This window comes from Xenopus tropicalis, chromosome 2, assembly GCF_000004195.4.
Source record: "Xenopus tropicalis strain Nigerian chromosome 2, UCB_Xtro_10.0, whole genome shotgun sequence".
Classification (NCBI taxonomy): domain Eukaryota; kingdom Metazoa; phylum Chordata; class Amphibia; order Anura; family Pipidae; genus Xenopus; species Xenopus tropicalis.
The window spans coordinates 2,481,630-2,500,403 of NC_030678.2; the positions used below are offsets into that span (position 1 = coordinate 2,481,630).

General features: G+C 48.4%; 1 protein-coding gene across 2 annotated transcripts in view; it reads right to left on the reverse strand.

Annotated features, from left to right (window-relative positions):
- Positions 1-18,774, reverse strand: part of casr (calcium-sensing receptor) — a 61,059-nt gene that overhangs the window by 28,787 nt on the left and 13,498 nt on the right. The window contains exons 1-4 of one of the 2 annotated variants that reach the window (XM_031896430.1): positions 12,511-12,836; positions 3,086-3,495; positions 2,394-2,700; positions 642-1,514 (exon numbers count right to left, since the gene is read on the reverse strand). In XM_031896430.1, the coding sequence (XP_031752290.1) occupies positions 642-1,514; positions 2,394-2,700; positions 3,086-3,282 (1,377 nt within the window). In that variant the 5' untranslated portion in view covers positions 3,283-3,495; positions 12,511-12,836. Of the gene's footprint in view, positions 1-641; positions 1,515-2,393; positions 2,701-3,085; positions 3,496-12,510; positions 12,837-18,774 lie in introns of those variants that run through there. The other variant, XM_031896429.1, reaches the window with a different exon arrangement.

Genomic DNA, 18,774 nt, shown 5'->3' on the forward strand with positions numbered 1-18,774 from the left:
TAGTAGTGATGTGCTGGTAGAGTTTTTCTGGACCCTAGCCCACTCACTCCCAGCCAGAACCCTACCTGCCCCAGCTAATTCCCTCTATGCATAGAGCCGTGCCAGACCCACCCACCGCTGACATCACTAAAGGGGCAGGGCATGGGCGGACCTATAAATTAGAGAGCCAGAACCGGGAAGCCGGCAGTGTAAGGTCACGGAGAGGGGAGGGCAAGCAGAGGAGCTCAACCCAAACCCGCCCACAACCCAAAACTGTAGTGCAGAGGTCGTCCAGAACCTGCCTGAACCATGGGTTGGACCGGCCCATACATCACTACTGTGCAGGGGGGCGGCGGCACTGTAGCATAGGAACCAATCAGCAGCTAGGCTGACCTGATAGGGAACTGAAGCCTGTCTGTGCTTGTGTGACTCAAGGGCTGTGATTGGCTCTCCACCTCCTACTGTGCTTCTGGCAGGGACCGTTAGGACACACCCACCCCTCATTTGAAACCCAGACAGGGACCTGAGAGGATCTATAGGGAGCTCCAATAAAGGGGCCATTGTTACAGATAGGGTTAATGTGTGAAACCAGCACCGTATACAATTCATAATTGCCTACGGGGGGGGGGGTGTTTGTTTTATTTTGCTCACTGAGCAGTTACCTGCCAGGCTTCCACTTTCTTGATGTCGGCGCAGGAGTTGTTGGCAAACAGCCCCTTCCCGGGGGTGCAGGAGTAAATATCTTGCAGCGCGTAAGCGATGGAATAGACGGCGAGGTACACGTTGTACGATATCCGTAAATGGGTGAAGTCCAGATACGGGGTCTCCACGCTCGAGATGTTTTCCTTCCCGCTGCACGGAAGCCGGAAAGAAGAACTGTTGCCCCATCTGTTGGGATCCTCGGGGCTCCCCATGAAAGAAGAAGGGGAAGAAAGGCTTTTGGACGGAAGGTGGCAATTAAAGGTCTCTTCCCAGAATTCCTTGAGGAAGCCGTTGACGTTGGACATTTTGACATTGACGTTGCGGAGATATTCGCGGAAGCCTGGAATCTGCCCGGCTCTCAGGGCAAAGCCGATGGTTCCCCCCATCACGTCGAAGAAGTTGGGCAGGGCTATGAGCGAAGAGCTGGCCCAGGCCTCGCTGGCCAACCAGATACGGCCGGTAATGTTCCGCTTGACGATCTCCTTGATGAGCGGCTCCAGGTCCGGCCCACTGGAGAAGACCACGATGACCCTGGCGGTGGAGTTTTGGATCACTGAGGCCACCCTGTCTATCTCCTCTTCCTCCATGTACTGAGAGATGAGCTCACTGAAATCAAAGCAGATCTCCCTTTCCTCCGCCTCCTCGCGGAACTTCTCAATCCCCGGGCGCCCGTAGTCATCGTCGGCCGCGATGGTCCCGACCCAGTTCCACTGGAAGTACTCGATGATATCCGCCATGCCGGTGGCTTGGTGCTCGTCATTCGGCATAGTGCGCAGGAACGACTTGTACTGGTTCTTGTTGCTTAGGAGCCGGCTTGACGAGGCGTAACTGACCTGCAACACCAAGTGGTGACCCCTGTTAGCCGGACTGGCCAATATAACTTGCCAACAATATAACTGTGTGCAGTTACCCAGGTACAGAGCTCTGATTCTCTGTACTTCCTGCTCCTGGGCTGCTCTCTTTCCCATGGTCAGGCAGGAACCCCCCCCTGGGTAAGTGAATCCAATCTCCCCCCAGTACTTACCCAGGTACAGAGCTCTGATTCTCTGTACTTCCTGCTCCTGGGCTGCTCTCTTTCCCATGGTCAGACAGGAACCTCCCCCTGGGTAAGTGAATCCAATCTCCCCCCAGTACTTACCCAGGTACAGAGCTCTGATTCTCTGTACTTCCTGCTCCTGGGCTGCTCTCTTTCCCATGGTCAGACAGGAACCTCCCCCTGGGTAAGTGAATCCAGTCTCCCCCCAGTACTTACCCAGGTACAGAGCTCTGATTCTCTGTACTTCCTGCTCCTGGGCTGCTCTCTTTCCCATGGTCAGACAGAAACTTCCCCCTGGGTAAGTGAATCCAATCTCCCCCCAGTACTTACCCAGGTACAGAGCTCTGATTCTCTGTACTTCCTGCTCCTGGGCTGCTCTCTTTCCCATGGTCAGACAGGAACCTCCCCCTGGGTAAGTGAATCCAATCTCCCCCCAGAACTTACCCAGGTACAGAGCTCTGATTCTCTGTACTTCCTGCTCCTGGGCTGCTCTCTTTCCCATGGTCAGACAGGAACCCCCCCTGGGTAAGTGAATCCAATCTCCCCCCAGTACTTACCCAGGTACAGAGCTCTGATTCTCTGTACTTCCTGCTCCTGGGCTGCTCTCTTTCCCATGGTCAGACAGGAACCTCCCCCTGGGTAAATGAACCCCATTGCCCCACTGTGCATCTGTTACCTGAGGAATATGGAAGAGTCCGAGCAGATTGGCTACAGCAGTGGAGACGCCAGAGCCGGTGGCCCCTACCACAGCGATAGTGGAGGGCATATGCTCGGAACAATTACAGAACTCGTCCAGATTGAGGGAGTCGATTTTGTTCTGAGCGACGAAGCTGAGCGTGGCCTCCAGGGCCTTGGAGACGGTGTTACATGTGTCGAAGATTCTGTACCCCAGAGTGATGTTGGGGAGCAGCGTAGGGGAGCTGTTGATTTCCTCGATGGCAAAGATCATTGCCTGTAACCAGCGGAAGCCGCGGAAATTGTATCTGCGGGCAGAAAAGGTAACAATTAGGGGGGTAATTATTCCACTGCCATTGTGACTTCATCTCGTTACCCCAGGGAGAGTCTGTGACTCAAGCAGTGGGTGGGGCTACAACACTGAGTGGCAGCTTGAAGCAAGAGGGACAGGAAGTCTGTGACTATAAGGGGGAGGGGATAGAAGACACACAATGGGTGGGGCTAGGACAGGGGGAGGGCCAGAGGAGCTGCCACTTATATAGGGGGCCTATGAGTTTGCAGGGGTACGGAGAGGGTGGAGCAGTAGACCAGACTGGAGAAGTCATGTTATTAGACTTTAGTTCATTTAGACTGTAAGCTCCATGGGGCAGTTACGGGATGATACACCTCCCACCCCTCCAGCCGAGCCCTTACCTGACGCACTCAAGTGATTCCGGCCTTGATTCCAGGTCCTCGTCCTTGGAAGCCACCCCAAAATGTATGGGGAAAAGCCCGCCCAGGATGATGTCTCCCTTCTTCTGAGCTCTCTTGTCCGGCCCATAGGCGGAGCCATGGGGAACGAGGCAGAGGAGGAAGAGGAGCGGGGGCACCAAGCCGGTAAGAGGATTCATGCTGCTCCGGTGAGGGGTGAGAGTCCACAAGGATGGAAGGGGTACGGGGCGTCAGGTTGGGGTGCAGAGCTCAGCGGGGGCTGGGTGCTCCTACTAAGAAGTACAGCAAACATGGCTACCGCTTAGGGAATAGATGGGTGGGAGCCCGTGTATCGGGGGATTTTTCTGGGTGCCCTTCTCCATTGCCGACTGTCTCAGGTAGAACTCATTGTGCTGAAAAGGAACCAGTAAAAGTGAAGATTTGGATAAAGGTTTTTCTATTTCACACATTTTCAAGGGGAAGTTAGTAACATGATTGTTTTCTATTTCACCCAGTTTCCAGGGGAAGTTAGTCACATGATTGTTTTCTATTTCACCCAGTTTCCAGGGGAAGTTAGTAACATGATTGTTTTCTATTTCACCCAGTTTCCAGGGGAAGTTAGTAACATGATTGATTTCTATTTCACCCAGTTTCAAGGGGAAGTTAGTCACATGATTGTTTTCTATTTCACCCAGTTTCCAGGGGAAGTTAGTCACATGATTGTTTTCTATTTCACCCAGTTTCCAGGGGAAGTTAGTCACATGATTGTTTTCTATTTCACCCAGTTTCCAGGGGAAGTTAGTAACATGATTGATTTCTATTTCACCCAGTTTCAAGGGGAAGTTAGTCACATGATTGTTTTCCATTTCACCCAGTTTCAAGGGGAAGTTAGTCACATGATTGTTTTCTATTTCACCCAGTTTCAAGGGGAAGTTAATTCCATCATTGTTTTCTATTTCACCCAGTTTCAAGGGGGAAATTAGTCACATCATTGTTTCCTATTTCACGTGAAATGTAAACACATCATTGTTTTCTAAAAATGAGCACCAATGCTCCCCATTGGATCTCTGTAAGGAGACCCAGGAACTCCCCACTGACTCTATGATGGGAAAACCTGAGAGGACCCTATTGGCTCTTTGATGGAAGACCACAGATGACCCTATTGGATCTATGGAATGTCCCCACTGGCTCTAAGGTAGGGAAACCAGGAAGACACTACTGGCTCTATGGTAGGAGACCCAGGTAGACCCTATTGGCTCTTTGATGGAAGACCACAGAAGACCCCATTGGATCTATGGAAAGTCTCCACTGGCTTTATCATAAGGAAAACCCAGGAGGACCCTACTAGCTTTTTGGGGACCCCACTGGTTCTGTGGAAATAAACCCATGAATTCTCCACTGGCTCTGTGGTAGGAGAACCAAGAAGTCTCCACTGGCTCTATGGTAAGAGACCCAGGAGGACCCTATTTGGTAGGAGACCCCATTGGATCTCTATAAAAAGACCCAGGAAGTCCTCACTGGCTGTGTGATAGGAAAACCCGAGAGGACCCTATTGGCTCTTTGATAGAAGACCAAAGAAGACCCCATTGGATCTATGGAATGTCCCCACTGGCTCTATGGTAGGGAAACCAGGAAGACACTACTGGCTCTTTGGTAGGAGACCCAGGTAGACCCTATTGGCTCTTTGATGGAAGACCACAGAAGACCCCATTGGATCTATGGAAAGTCTCCACTGGCTCTATATGATAAGGAAAACCCAGGAGGACCCTACTAGCTTTTTGGGTAGGTGACCCATGAAGACCCCACTGGTTCTATGAAAGGAGACCCAGGGAATCCCCCTGGTTCTATTGTAGGAGAGCCAAGAAGACCCTACTATGATTTTTTTTTTTTTAAAAAAGCGCAAAGGGGCCAATATTTTTGCCCAAGGCAGTATGTGCCTGTATGGGTGTATGGGGCACATTTCTGTCATCAGAGAAAACATGTGGCGTAACAGTAGCCTTACTGCTTTATATAACAATAGGGCATATGAACTTTATTAGTGAAAAATTTAGGCAGAAAACACTTGTCATATAATGAGGTAATGACATATAGCAGGCAATACTTCCCCTTTAAAGCAGAGGGAGTGTGAGCAAGAGACACCGAGCAGCTAATTATAGTTTTGGCGGTTAGTAGGTATGGGGCTAATGAAACAGATACATTAACTAACGCGCCTGTGGTCCCAGCCAGTCTCCTATATCAGCTCCTCCATCTCCTATTGATCCTGGAGCCCTGCCCACCCTGCAGGTACCAACCCCCCCCCCCCGTGTTCCCGCATCTCCCTCCTACAGCCCACCGCGAGCAGCACCCTCACATCAATCTGCCCTGTAACCCCCACACTCACACCTGCAGGGAACTCTGAGTATCACTCATATATTATAAGGGGTAATGTACCCCCTACTGTAAATGATAAGGATATTAGCAGTCACTGAGGGGTTCTGTGCCCATATAAAGGCACAAGGCTGCAGGCTGAGTTATACAGGGAACTCTGAGTATCACTCATGTATTATAAGGGATAATGTACCCCCTACTGTAAATGATAAGGATATTAGCAGTCACTGAGGGGTTCTGTGCCCATATAAAGGCACAAGGCTGCAGGCTGAGTTATACAGGGAACTCTGAGTATCACTCATGTATTATAAGGGATAATGTACCCCCTACTGTAAATGATAAGGATATTAGCAGTCACTGAGGGGTTCTGTGCCCCCCATATAAAGGCACAAGGCTGCAGGCTGAGTTATACAGGGAACTCTGAGTATCACTCATGTATTATAAGGGATAATGTACCCCCTACTGTAAATGATAAGGATATTAGCAGTCACTGAGGGGTTCTGTGCCCCCCATATAAAGGCACAAGGCTGCAGGCTGAGTTATACAGGGAACTCTGAGTATCACTCATGTATTATAAGGGGAATTATTAGTTGGTTACACAGCTGGTGTATATAGGAGTCTGTACAGCAGCATTAAGCAGATATGAAGCTGTGGGGGTGAGTGGGGGGGACGGGGGATACACTGGAGCATTTGGGGGTTCGGGGTGGCACTACATGAAGCAGGGGACCCAGTGCCCATAAATAACAGTGAGTAGAAGAGATAGAGGCACATCGGCGCATCCTGCCCATAAGATAAGTCAATAGGTAAGTGCTCAGAGAGAGGCACAATCAATGCCCGGCTCGGGCGCCGTGCCAACGGGGACCTTCAGCCAATAAATACTGTTGTTCAGGAAGGAAGATAAAAGCAATAAAAACAATAAAACAAGAGAGCTGATAATTTGTGAGCGCAGCAAATGCAGAAGCAGCAGCTGCTCCAGTCTGTGGGGCAAATATAGGTACCCCCCCAGCAGCCACCTACTGTCACCTACCTGCCCTTTGTCTATTTACTATAACTGCCCTGGCAGGGATGCTTTGGGAACAAAGGCACAAATGGTTGAATATACCCACAATGCACCTTGCCTCCTAACTCCGCCCCTTCACAAGTTATATGTCAGTTCTATGTTACATTACGTTATAGGGCAGGCAGAGTATGGCACACACAGGCAGCATAGGGCAGGCAGAGTATGGCACACACAGGCAGCATAGGGCAGACAGAGTATGGCACACACAGGCAGGGTAGGGCAGGCAGAGTATGGCACACACAGGCAGCATAGGGCAGGCAGAGTATGGCACACACAGGCAGCATAGGGCAGGCAGAGTATGACACCCACAGGCAGCATAGGGCAGGCAGAGTATGGCACACACAGGCAGCATAGGGCAGGCAGAGTATGGCACACACAGGCAGCATAGGGCAGGCAGAGTATGGCACACACAGGCAGCATAGGGAGGCAGAGTATGGCACACACAGGCAGCGTAGGTCAGGCAGAGTATGGCACACACAGGCAGCATAGGGCAGGCAGAGTATGGCACACACAAGCAGCGTAGGGCAGGCAGAGTATGGCACAAACAGGCAGCGTAGGGCAGACAGAGTATGGCACACACAGGCAGCATAGGGTAGTCAGATTATGGCACACACATGCAGCATAGGGCAGGCAGAGTATGGCACACACAGGCAGCATAGGGCAGGCAGAGTATGGCACACACAGGCAGCATAGGGTAGGCATATTATGGCACACACAGGCAGCATAGGGCAGGCAGAGTATGGCACACACAGGCAGCGTAGGGCAGGCAGAGTATGGCACACAGGCAGCATAGGGCAGGCAGAGTATGGCACACACAGGCAGCATAGGGCAGGCAGAGTATGGCACACACAGGCAGCATAGGGCAGGCAGAGTATGGCACACACAGGCAGCGTAGGGCAGGCAGAGTATGGCACACACAGGCAGCATAAGGCAGGCAGAGTATGGCACACACAGGCAGGGTAGGGCAGGCAGAGTATGGCACACACAGGCAGCGTAGGGCAGGCAGAGTATGGCAAACACAGGCAGTGTAGGGCAGGCAAAGTATGGCAGACACAGGCAGCGTAGGGCAGGCAAAGTATGGCACACACAGGCAGCATAGGTCAGGCAGAGTATGGCACACACAGGCAGCATAGGGCAGGCAGAGTATCGCTATAGACACTAAACTGGAATAACTTTGGGAGAAACCTTAACACTGAGTTAAACAAAGTGCCGGAAAAGGGGCATAATTTCCAAAAAGGGAACAGAGCGAGACTTTGCCTTTAAATCCAGAGAGCAGTAGATTGCTGCAGCCCCATTATAGGATGAGAGAATGGCGAGAGCTCAGCAGATGAATCGGATGAGCTGATTGGAACTGGGCTCGCACACCGAACAAACATCAGCCAGTATCAATAATAATCAATAATTCAGGGGGCAATTAGAGCAAACACTGGTACCAAATTATCTCCCCGCTTATTTCCCATGTGGGCTGTTCCTGCTCTCCAACCCCCATTACCCTCTCCCCTTCCCTAGCGACTCTGCTGCTCCTCTCAGTCCCCTGGTAAATACCCCTATGATTGGTGTCTGCACTTCCCCCTGAATTCTACACTCGGCCGTACTGATTGGCTGCTGATTGTACCGCTTTAGCCTCTCACTGATTGGCTGCTGATTGTACCTCCTTAGCCTCTCACTGACTGGCTCCTACTTAAACCACTTTAGCTTCTTACTGATTGGTTGTCTCTTTACCGCTTTAGTTTGTCACTGATTGGCTCCTATTTAAACTGCTTTAGCCTCCCAATGATTGCCTCCTACTTATAAGGCTTTAGTCTCTCACTGATTGGCTCCTACTATTACCCCTTTAGCCCCTCACTGATTGGCAGGGCTAAAGAGGCACCTGCCTAGGGCACAATGATAGGGATTCCCCTGTACTAAGCACAATTCAGCAGGAACAGCCCCCTAAGTTTGCTCATAGCCTGTACAGAGAGATACCATAAAACTATGGCACATAGGGATTCCCCTGTACTAAGCACAATTCAGCAGGAACAGTCCCCTAAGTTTGCTCATAGCCTGTACAGAGAGATACCATAAAACTATGGCACATAGGGATTCCCCTGTACTAAGCACAATTCAGCAGGAACAGCCCCCTAAGTTTGCCCATAGCCTGTACAGAGAGATACCATAAAACTATGGCACATAGGGATTCCCCTGTACTAAGCACAATTCAGCAGGAACAGCCCCCTAAGTTTGCCCATAGCCTGTACAGAGAGATACCATAAAACTATGGCACATAGGGATTCCCCTGTACTAAGCACAATTCAGCAGGAACAGCCCCCTAAGTTTGCCCATAGCCTGTACAGAGAGATCCCATAAAACTATGGCACATAGGGATTCCCCTGTACTAAGCACAATTCAGCAGGAACAGCCCCCTAAGTTTGCTCATAGCATGTACAGCTTTGCAAGCTATTTATAATTTTGTCTTAAAAGTATTTGCCCAATACCTTTACATTCCCCAACTGAGCCCCCATGTTTCTCTACAAGGGGGCGGCCATATTTGCGCTGCAGGAGCCCGTTAGCGTTAGAAGCAGTAACTGACAGGCTGAGAAGGGACAGTCGGGTTCAGGTACCAGTTACTATCCGAGCTATCAACTGGAAACTTACGTACATTCAGATTTTGTGATTTCGTTTTTTAGTGTCACTATCACTTTAAGGAAGCAAAATAGACAATTATAGAAAATATTTCTCTAGTTCAGTGTAATTCAAATTGTGGTTGAACCAGATTAAAATTCAATTAAAAGATCATGATGTCATAATTCCCAGCACTTCATGATGTCATTACTGATGTCATACAGTTCTCCTGTATATTTACTGTATAGTATTATTGTAGCTAGGGTAAGTGACTCCTGATAAACACAAATACCCCAGTATGTGTGAGTGCCCTGCAGATAATATTGCTGCACTGTTCCAATCCTATTATTTATCAGGGAATATTATAGGAGATTATCAGAGGGTTCTCTCTCAGTACAAAGGGAGGAGGCACAAACACAAGCGCAGGGAATGTAAAACTGATTATAATTCCATTTGCTCCCGAGAAGAGTCATTAATGAGTAATGGATGGACTGGGAGCGGTGCCATTACCATCTAATAACCCGGCCAATCACATCCACACAGAGAGCGGCTGGGGGGGGGGGGGGCAGCAAATTGTACCTGTGATTAATGTCTTGGTAAGTGAAGCTCAGGCATTGGGGACCATTATGTACCCACATATTCATTTGGCTGATTGTTCTCTTCATTCTCATATCAGTCTGTATATTATATCTCTCTCTTATCTATTGGTCTGTCTATATTATATCTATCTCTCTCTTTCTCTTATCTATTGGTCTGTCTATATTATATATATCTCTCTCTTATCTATTGGTCTGTCTATATTATATATATCTCTCTCTCTCTCTTATCCATTGGTCTGTCTATATTATTTATCTCTCTCTCTCTTATCTATTCGTCTGTCTATATTATATCTATCTCTCTCTCTCTTATCTATTGGTCTGTCTATATTATATCTATCTCTCTCTCTCTTATCTATTGGTCTGTCTATATTTTATCTATCTCTCTCTCTTATCTACTGGTCTGTCTATATTATCTCTCTCTCTCTCTCATCTATTGGTCTGTCTATATTTTATCTATCTCTCTCTCTTATCTACTGGTCTGTCTATATTATCTCTCTCTCTCTTATCTATTGGTCTGCCTATATTTTATCTATCTCTCTCTCTTATCTACTGGTGTCTATATTATCTCTCTCTCTCTCTCTCTCTCATCTATTGGTCTGTCTATATTTTATCTATCTCTCTCTCTCTCTCTCATCTATTGGTCTGTCTGTCTATATTATATCTATCTCTCTCTCCTTATTAATCTTTATATCTATTCCTATTCTGTCTCTATTAATTATATCAGTGGAAATGAACACTTTGTCTAAAGGTGGCCATACACATAGTGATCCTATTCCTGATATGGCCACCTTAGGTGGGTGATATCGGGCTAATTTGATGATTTGGCCCTAGAGCTAACAATCAAATTTAAAATGGTGGGAATAAGTGCCGTTGCGGTCTCCGATCCGACAGCAAATATTACCTTCCCGATCGAGATCTGGGCAATTTTAGACCATATATCCATTGGGGAGGCCGTTTACGGATTCCCAGACCTGCTGATTTGAGTCCTTTAGACCAATTTGGCAACTTATCTGCCCATGTATGGGCACCCCCAACGTGCCTCCCCGATTGATATTAGGCCTAAAATTGGGCAGATCTCGATTGGGAAGGTTTGATTTTCCATCGGATAGGGGACCACGTTGGCTTCTTAATGAAGTGCTTGGTCTGACGTCATCTATGTCCGCTTTTTTAATTCGATCATTGGCTCTAGGGTCTCTAGACGATCGAATCAGCCTGATATTGCCCACCTAAGGTGAACCTGCCGATCGACATCTGGCTAATTGTAGGCCAGTTATTGATCATGGAGGCCCGCCGGGGGTGCCTATACACGGGCAGGTAAGCTGCCAAATCAGTCTGAAGGACTTGAATCAGGGGCTGAAATCTGCCTGTGTATGGCCACCTCTAGTGAGAGAACTAACAGATAGTCACAAAGGGGCAAGATGGAGGCAATAAAGCAAGATGGCAGTCACTGCATATATCCCAAACTCTTCAGCAGCACCAGAAAGCATAAGCCCCCCTTTGAAGACATCTCCACCTTTCTCTGACATTGCTGGACTTTGACTTTAGGTCAGACAGTAGGTTGGATTGGGCAAGGCCCCACCCAGGTACAACCTGAGCAGGGTCGCCAGATTGATTATTTTCCAAACCAGCCAAATCAGTTCTAAAACCAGCCCAAAACTAGCTGAAAGCCACTTCAAAAGTAGCCCAATATACGCAATGAAAAAATAAAAGTATATATGTAAAAACCTGCCTTATTAAAGCGTATAATCACTCCCCATGCCCTGCGCCCCCTCTCCAGTTACTGGGATGGCTGATAATTCCCTCTGTGCCCAGTCCAGCTGAGAAGTCCCTACAGAAATGGATTCAGAATGTTGCATTAACCCCAGACATGATATACATATGGGTGCGTTGCACTACAACTCCCAGCAGCCCCAAGGGATCCTGAAAATTATAGCTTAAGGATCAACTGCAGAAAGTAACAAATGGCAGCCCCCCCACATCACAGTAGAAAATAATGGTACAATCCCATACCCTATAGAGCAGGGAGCAGGAGCCACTGTCTATACTGACCCATTGCATGCTGGGTATTGTAGTTTTATATTAATCCTAGCTGTAGGCTAATTGTTAGGTACAAACTACATTACCCAGCATGCAGTGGGACAGGCACGGCAGGTTTACTAGGGGGAAAAACTTTGGTTAGTTTCCAAACTACAAACCCGCCAAAAAATAGCCCAAATCTGTACCATGGCGGGTTTGTACTTTGGTGGAAAAACCACCAACCCGGCAACCCTGAAACCTGAGAGTCAGAACATGCCCTGGCAGTTCAGATACATATAGACCCCAAGTGCCCAATACGGAATAAATGTGTCTGTGGCATCCTACCGTAGCCCCTTTGGCATTACCAGGATCTACAGGTTGCAAGTCCAGGCCTGGCCCTACCTGTGCATTACTACAAGCCAAACAAAAGCCAAAGGTGCTGGGAGTTGTAGTTCAACAGGGCCTCAGGTAAATCAACCCTCACATAAATGAGACCCACAAAGTCCATTTTTGCGCTAGGCCCTCACCGCTACTTGGGACAGGCCATTGTGTTTCCCCAACAGAGTGCAAAGAAAGTTCTGGCCCCATGACAAAAAGATATATCATAATCAGGATCTCCATAGTTACAGGGGTAGTTGTACTATGAAGGAGCTGCAGATCTGTATTCTTATGAAATATAATAATAAAAAAATGAATATCTGAATTCTGAATCCACGTTAGTAAGAGTTAATGTCACTCACAGGACAACCAATGTTTTACATAAGGGACAATAAAAAGAAATATACATTTCCACTGAGGCCAGTGTGGGTTTCCCGCGCAGCGCTCTGATTGGCTAATCGTCTGGAAAACAAGATGGCGGCGCTGCGGTGACGTGAGGAAGGAGTAACAGGAGCCTGCGGGGAGGCCTAAGAATGTGAAGGTGACAGGTAGAAAGTAAGAGCGCTACGGTCACACCCGGCTGCCTTCCTCCAATGGAAGCGACACGCCCCGTCACCCCGGCGATGGTGTGACTTTTCAGAGCCTCCATGGCTCATTTAGCCTTAGTAATAACCTAATTGGGCTGGAAAAATGCAGAGGCAGGAGCGCCCAGGCCCCGGCCCCACAGCCGCTTGGGGATCAGGCAGCCACTGGAACACTGATGCACCGATAACTCAGACACTTTCTCTGCCACTTACTGGGCCCGGGACAGGGGGGCGCTGGGAAATAACGCTGGGCGGGAACTGCGGCCTCCGGGCTCAGGGGAAACTGAGTGCAGACTGAGGGGAAACTGAGTGCAGTCTGAGGGGAAGCTGAGGGGAAACTGAGTGCAGTCTGAGGGGAAGCTGAGTGCAGTCTGAGGGGAAACTGAGTGCAGTCTGAGGGGAAACTGAGTGCAGTCTGAGGGGAAACTGAGTGGAGTCTGAGGGGAAACTGAGTGCAGTCTGAGGGGAAACTGAGTGGAGTCTGAGGGGAAACTGAGTGGAGTCTGAGGGGAAACTGAGTGCAGACTGAGGGGAAGCTGAGTGCAGTCTGAGGGGAAACTGAGTGCAGTCTGAGGGGAAACTGAGTGCAGTCTGAGGGGAAACTGAGTGCAGTCTGAGGGGAAACTGAGTGCAGTCTGAGGGGAAACTGAGTGCAGTCTGAGGGGAAACTGAGTGCAGTCTGAGGGGAAACTGAGTGGAGTCTGAGGGGAAACTGAGTGCAGTCTGAGGGGAATCTGAGGGGAAACTGAGTGCAGTCTGAGGGGAAGCTGAGTGCAGTCTGAGGGGAAGCTGAGTGCAGTCTGAGGGGAAACTGAGTGCAGTCTGAGGGGAATCTGAGGGGAAACTGAGTGCAGTCTGAGGGGAATCTGAGGGGAAACTGAGTGCAGTCTGAGGGGAAGCTGAGTGCAGTCTGAGGGGAAACTGAGTGCAGTCTGAGGGGAAGCTGAGTGCAGTCTGAGGGGAAACTGAGTGGAGTCTGAGGGGAAACTGAGTGGAGTCTGAGGGGAAACTGAGTGGAGTCTGAGGGGAAGCTGAGTGCAGTCTGAGGGGAAACTGAGTGGAGTCTGAGGGGAAACTGAGTGCAGTCTGAGGGGAAACTGAGTGCAGTCTGAGGGGAAACTGAGTGCAGTCTGAGGGGAAACTGAGTGCAGTCTGAGGGGAAGCTGAGTGCAGTCTGAGGGGAAGCTGAGTGCAGTCTGAGGGGAAGCTGAGTGCAGTCTGAGGGGAAGCTGAGTGCAGTCTGAGGGGAAACTGAGTGCAGTCTGAGGGGAAACTGAGTGCAGTCTGAGGGGAAACTGAGTGCAGACTGAGGGGAAGCTGAGTGCAGTCTGAGGGGAAACTGAGTGCAGTCTGAGGGGAAACTGAGTGCAGTCTGAGGGGAAACTGAGTGCAGTCTGAGGGGAAACTGAGTGCAGTCTGAGGGGAAACTGAGTGCAGTCTGAGGGGAAACTGAGTGCAGTCTGAGGGGAAACTGAGTGCAGTCTGAGGGGAAACTGAGTGCAGTCTGAGGGGAAACTGAGTGGAGTCTGAGGGGAAACTGAGTGGAGTCTGAGGGGAAACTGAGTGGAGTCTGAGGGGAATCTGAGGGGAAACTTGAGTGCAGTCTGAGGGGAAACTGAGTGCAGTCTGAGGGGAAACTGAGTGCAGTCTGAGGGGAAGCTGAGTGCAGTCTGAGGGGAAGCTGAGTGCAGTCTGAGGGGAAACTGAGTGCAGTCTGAGGGGAAACTGAGTGCAGTCTGAGGGGAAGCTGAGTGCAGTCTGAGGGGAAGCTGAGTGCAGTCTGAGGGGAAGCTGAGTGGAGTCTGAGGGGAAACTGAGTGGAGTCTGAGGGGAAACTGAGTGGAGTCTGAGGGGAAACTGAGTGGAGTCTGAGGGGAAACTGAGTGGAGTCTGAGGGGAAGCTGAGTGGAGTCTGAGGGGAAGCTGAGTGGAGTCTGAGGGGAAGCTGAGTGCAGTCTGAGGGGAAACTGAGTGCAGTCTGAGGGGAAACTGAGTGCAGTCTGAGGGGAAACTGAGTGCAGTCTGAGGGGAAACTGAGTGCAGTCTGAGGGGAAACTGAGTGGAGTCTGAGGGGAAACTGAGTGGAGTCTGAGGGGAAACTGAGTGGAGTCTGAGGGGAAACTGAGTGGAGTCTGAGGGGAAGCTGAGTGGAGTCTGAGGGGAAGCTGAGTGCAGTCTGAGGGGAAGCTGAGTGCAGTCTGAGGGGAAACTGAGTGGAGTCTGAGGGGAAACTGAGTGCAGTCTGAGGGGAAACTGAGTGCAGTCTGAGGGGAAACTGAGGGGAAACTGAGTGGAGTCTGAGGGGAAACTGAGTGTGGAGTCTGAGGGGAAACTGAGTGTGGAGTCTGAGGGGAAACTGAGTGTGGAGTCTGAGGGGAAGCTGAGTGGAGCCTGAGGGGAAACTGAGTGGAGCCTGAGGGGAAGCTGAGTGGAGTCTGAGGGGAAGCTGAGTGGAGTCTGAGGGGAAGCTGAGTGGAGTCTGAGGGGAAGCTGAGTGGAGTCTGAGGGGAAGCTGAGTGGAGTCTGAGGGGAAGCTGAGTGGAGTCTGAGGGGAAGCTGAGTGGAGTCTGAGGGGAAGCTGAGTGGAGTCTGAGGGGAAACTGAGAGGAGTCTGAGTGGAAGCTGAGAGGAGTCTGAGTGGAGCCTGAGGGGAAACTGAGTGGAAGCTGAGAGGAGTCTGAGTGGAGCCTGAGGGGAAACTGAGTGGAAGCTGAGAGGAGTCTGAGTGGAGCCTGAGGGGAAGCTGAGAGGAGTCGCTATGTGCTGCTAATGTATATAAATACCGTATAATCTCAGTACAGCGCCGTGTATGTGCCGCGTATGTATATAAATACCGTATAATCTCAGTACAGCGCCGTGTATGTGCCGCGTATGTATATAAATACCGTATAATCTCAGTACAGCGCCGTGTATGTGCCGCGTATGTATATAAATACCGTATAATCTCAGTACAGCGCCGTGTATGTGCCGCGTATGTATATAAATACCGTATAATCTCAGTACAGTGCCGCGTATGTATATAAATACCGTATAATCTCAGTACAGTGCCGCGTATGTATATAAATACTGTATAATCTCAGTACAGTGCCGCGTATGTATATAAATACCGTATAATCTCAGTACAGCGCCGTGTATGTATATAAATACCGTATAATCTCAGTACAGTGCCGCGTATGTATATAAATACCGTATAATCTCAGTACAGTGCCGCGTATGTATATAAATACCGTATAATCTCAGTACAGCGCCGTGTATGTATATAAATACCGTATAATCTCAGTACAGTGCCGCGTATGTATATAAATACCGTATAATCTCAGTACAGTGCCGCGTATGTATATAAATACCGTATAATCTCAGTACAGCGCCGTGTATGTGCCGCGTATGTATATAAATACCGTATAATCTCAGTACAGTGCCGTGTATGTATATAAATACCGTATAATCTCAGTACAGCGCCGTGTATGTATATAAATACCGTATAATCTCAGTACAGCGCCGTGTATGTATATAAATACCGTATAATCTCAGTACAGTGCCGTGTATGTGCCGCGTATGTATATAAATACCGTATAATCTCAGTACAGCGCCGTGTATGTGCCGCGTATGTATATAAATACCGTATAATCTCAGTACAGTGCCGTGTATGTGCCGCGTATGTATATAAATACCGTATAATCTCAGTACAGCGCCGTGTATGTATATAAATACTGTATAATCTCAGTACAGCGCCGTGTATGTATATAAATACCGTATAATCTCAGTACAGCGCCGTGTATGTGCCGCGTATGTATATAAATACCGTATAATCTCAGTACAGCGCCGTGTATGTGCCGCGTATGTATATAAATACCGTATAATCTCAGTACAGCGCCGTGTATGTGCCGTGTATGTATATAAATACCGTATAATCTCAGTACAGCGCCGTGTATGTATATAAATACCGTATAATCTCAGTACAGCGCCGTGTATGTATATAAATACCGTATAATCTCAGTACAGCGCCGTGTATGTATATAAATACCGTATCATCTCAGTACAGCGCCGTGTATGTATATAAATACCGTATAATCTCAGTACAGCGCCGTGTATGTATATAAATACCGTATAATCTCAGTACAGCGCCGTGTATGTATATAAATACCGTATAATCTCAGTACAGCGCCGTGTATGTATATAAATACCGTATAATCTCAGTACAGCGCCGTGTATGTATATAAATACCGTATAATCTCAGTACAGTGCCGTGTATGTATATAAATACCGTATAATCTCAGTACAGCGCCGTGTATGTATATAAATACCGTATAATCTCAGTACAGCGCCGTGTATGTATATAAATACCGTATAATCTCAGTACAGCGCCGTGTATGTATATAAATAAGATGAATAAGAGGTTTCAGCCCCGGCTGTTCCTTCCCCGCAGGCAGACGTGGGGCCGGGCAGCAGAAGACGTTGGAGAGGAAGGAGGTAACACTGAGTCCAAATTAATTTGCCATTTTTAATAATCTTTGTCTTAATCCCGGTAAATCCGACCTATTGTGTGTCCCCCCCAGGCTCGCGCAGGAGCCGCTGATGTAAGAGACACAATATAAAGTCTGTGCTTTACTACAGCGCTGTGTCATTTACTGGTTAAAAGGGGAGATATTGTGTGAAAAACATTGTGCCAATACAGTGGTGTGAAAAACTATTTGCCCCCTTCCTGATTTCTTATTCTTTTGCATGTTTGTCACACAAAATGTTTCTGATCATCAAACACATTTAACTATTAGTCAAAGATAACACAAGTAAACACAAAATGCAGTTTTTAAATGAAGGTTTACATTATTAAGGGAGAAAAAAATCTCCAAATCTACATGGCCCTGTGTGAAAAAGTGATTGCCCCCCTTGTTAAAAAATAACTTAACTGTGGTTTATCACACCTGAGTTCAATTTCTGTAGTCACCCCCAGGCCTGATTACTGCCACACCTGTTTCAATCAAGAAATCAGTTAAATAGGAGCTACCTGACACAGAGAAGTAGCCCAAAAGCACCTCAAAAGCTACACATCATGCCAAGATCCAAAGAAATTCAGGAACAAATGAGAACAAAAGTAATTGAGATCTATCAGTCTGGTAAAGGTTATAAAGCCATTTCTAAAGCTTTGGGACTCCAGCGAACCACAGTGAGAGCCATTATCCACAAATGGCAAAAACATGGAACAGTGGGGAACCTTCCCAGGAGTGGCCGGCCGACCAAAATTACCCCAAGAGCGCAGAGACAACTCATCCGAGAGGCCACAAAAGACCCCAGGACAACATCTAAAGAACTGCAGGCCTCACTTGCCTCAATTAAGGTCAGTGTTCATGGTTCCATCTATCACAGCAAGCCTTCCAGGTCCTGAAGCAGCAAAACAACCCCAGACCATCACACTACCACCACCATATTTTACTGTTGGTATGATGTTCTTTTTCTGAAATGCTGTGTTACTTTTACGCCAGATGTAACGGGACATGCACCTTCCAAAAAGTTCAACTTTTGTCTCGTCGGTCCAAAAGGTATTTTCCCAAAAGTCTTGGCAATAATTGAGATGTTTTTTGGCAAAATTGAGACGAGCCTTAATGTTCTTTTTGCTTAAAAGTGGTTTGCGCCTTGGAAATCTGCCATGCAGGCCGTTTTTGCCCAGTCTCTTTCTTATGGTGGAGTCGTGAACACTGACCTTAATTGAGGCAAGTGAGGCCTGCAGTTCTTTAGATGTTGTCCTGGGGTCTTTTGTGGCCTCTCGGATGAGTTGTCTCTGCGCTCTTGGGGTAATTTTGGTCGGCCGGCCACTCCTGGGAAGGTTCCCCACTGTTCCATGTTTTTGCCATTTATGGATAATGGCTCTCACTGTGGTTCGCTGGAGTCCCAAAGCTTTAGAAATGGCTTTATAACCTTTACCAGACTGATAGATCTCAATTACTTTTGTTCTCATTTGTTCCTGAATTTCTTTGGATCTTGGCATGATGTGTAGCTTTTGAGGTGCTTTTGGGCTACTTCTCTGTGTCAGGTAGCTCCTATTTAAGTGATTTCTTGATTGAAACAGGTGTGGCAGTAATCAGGCCTGGG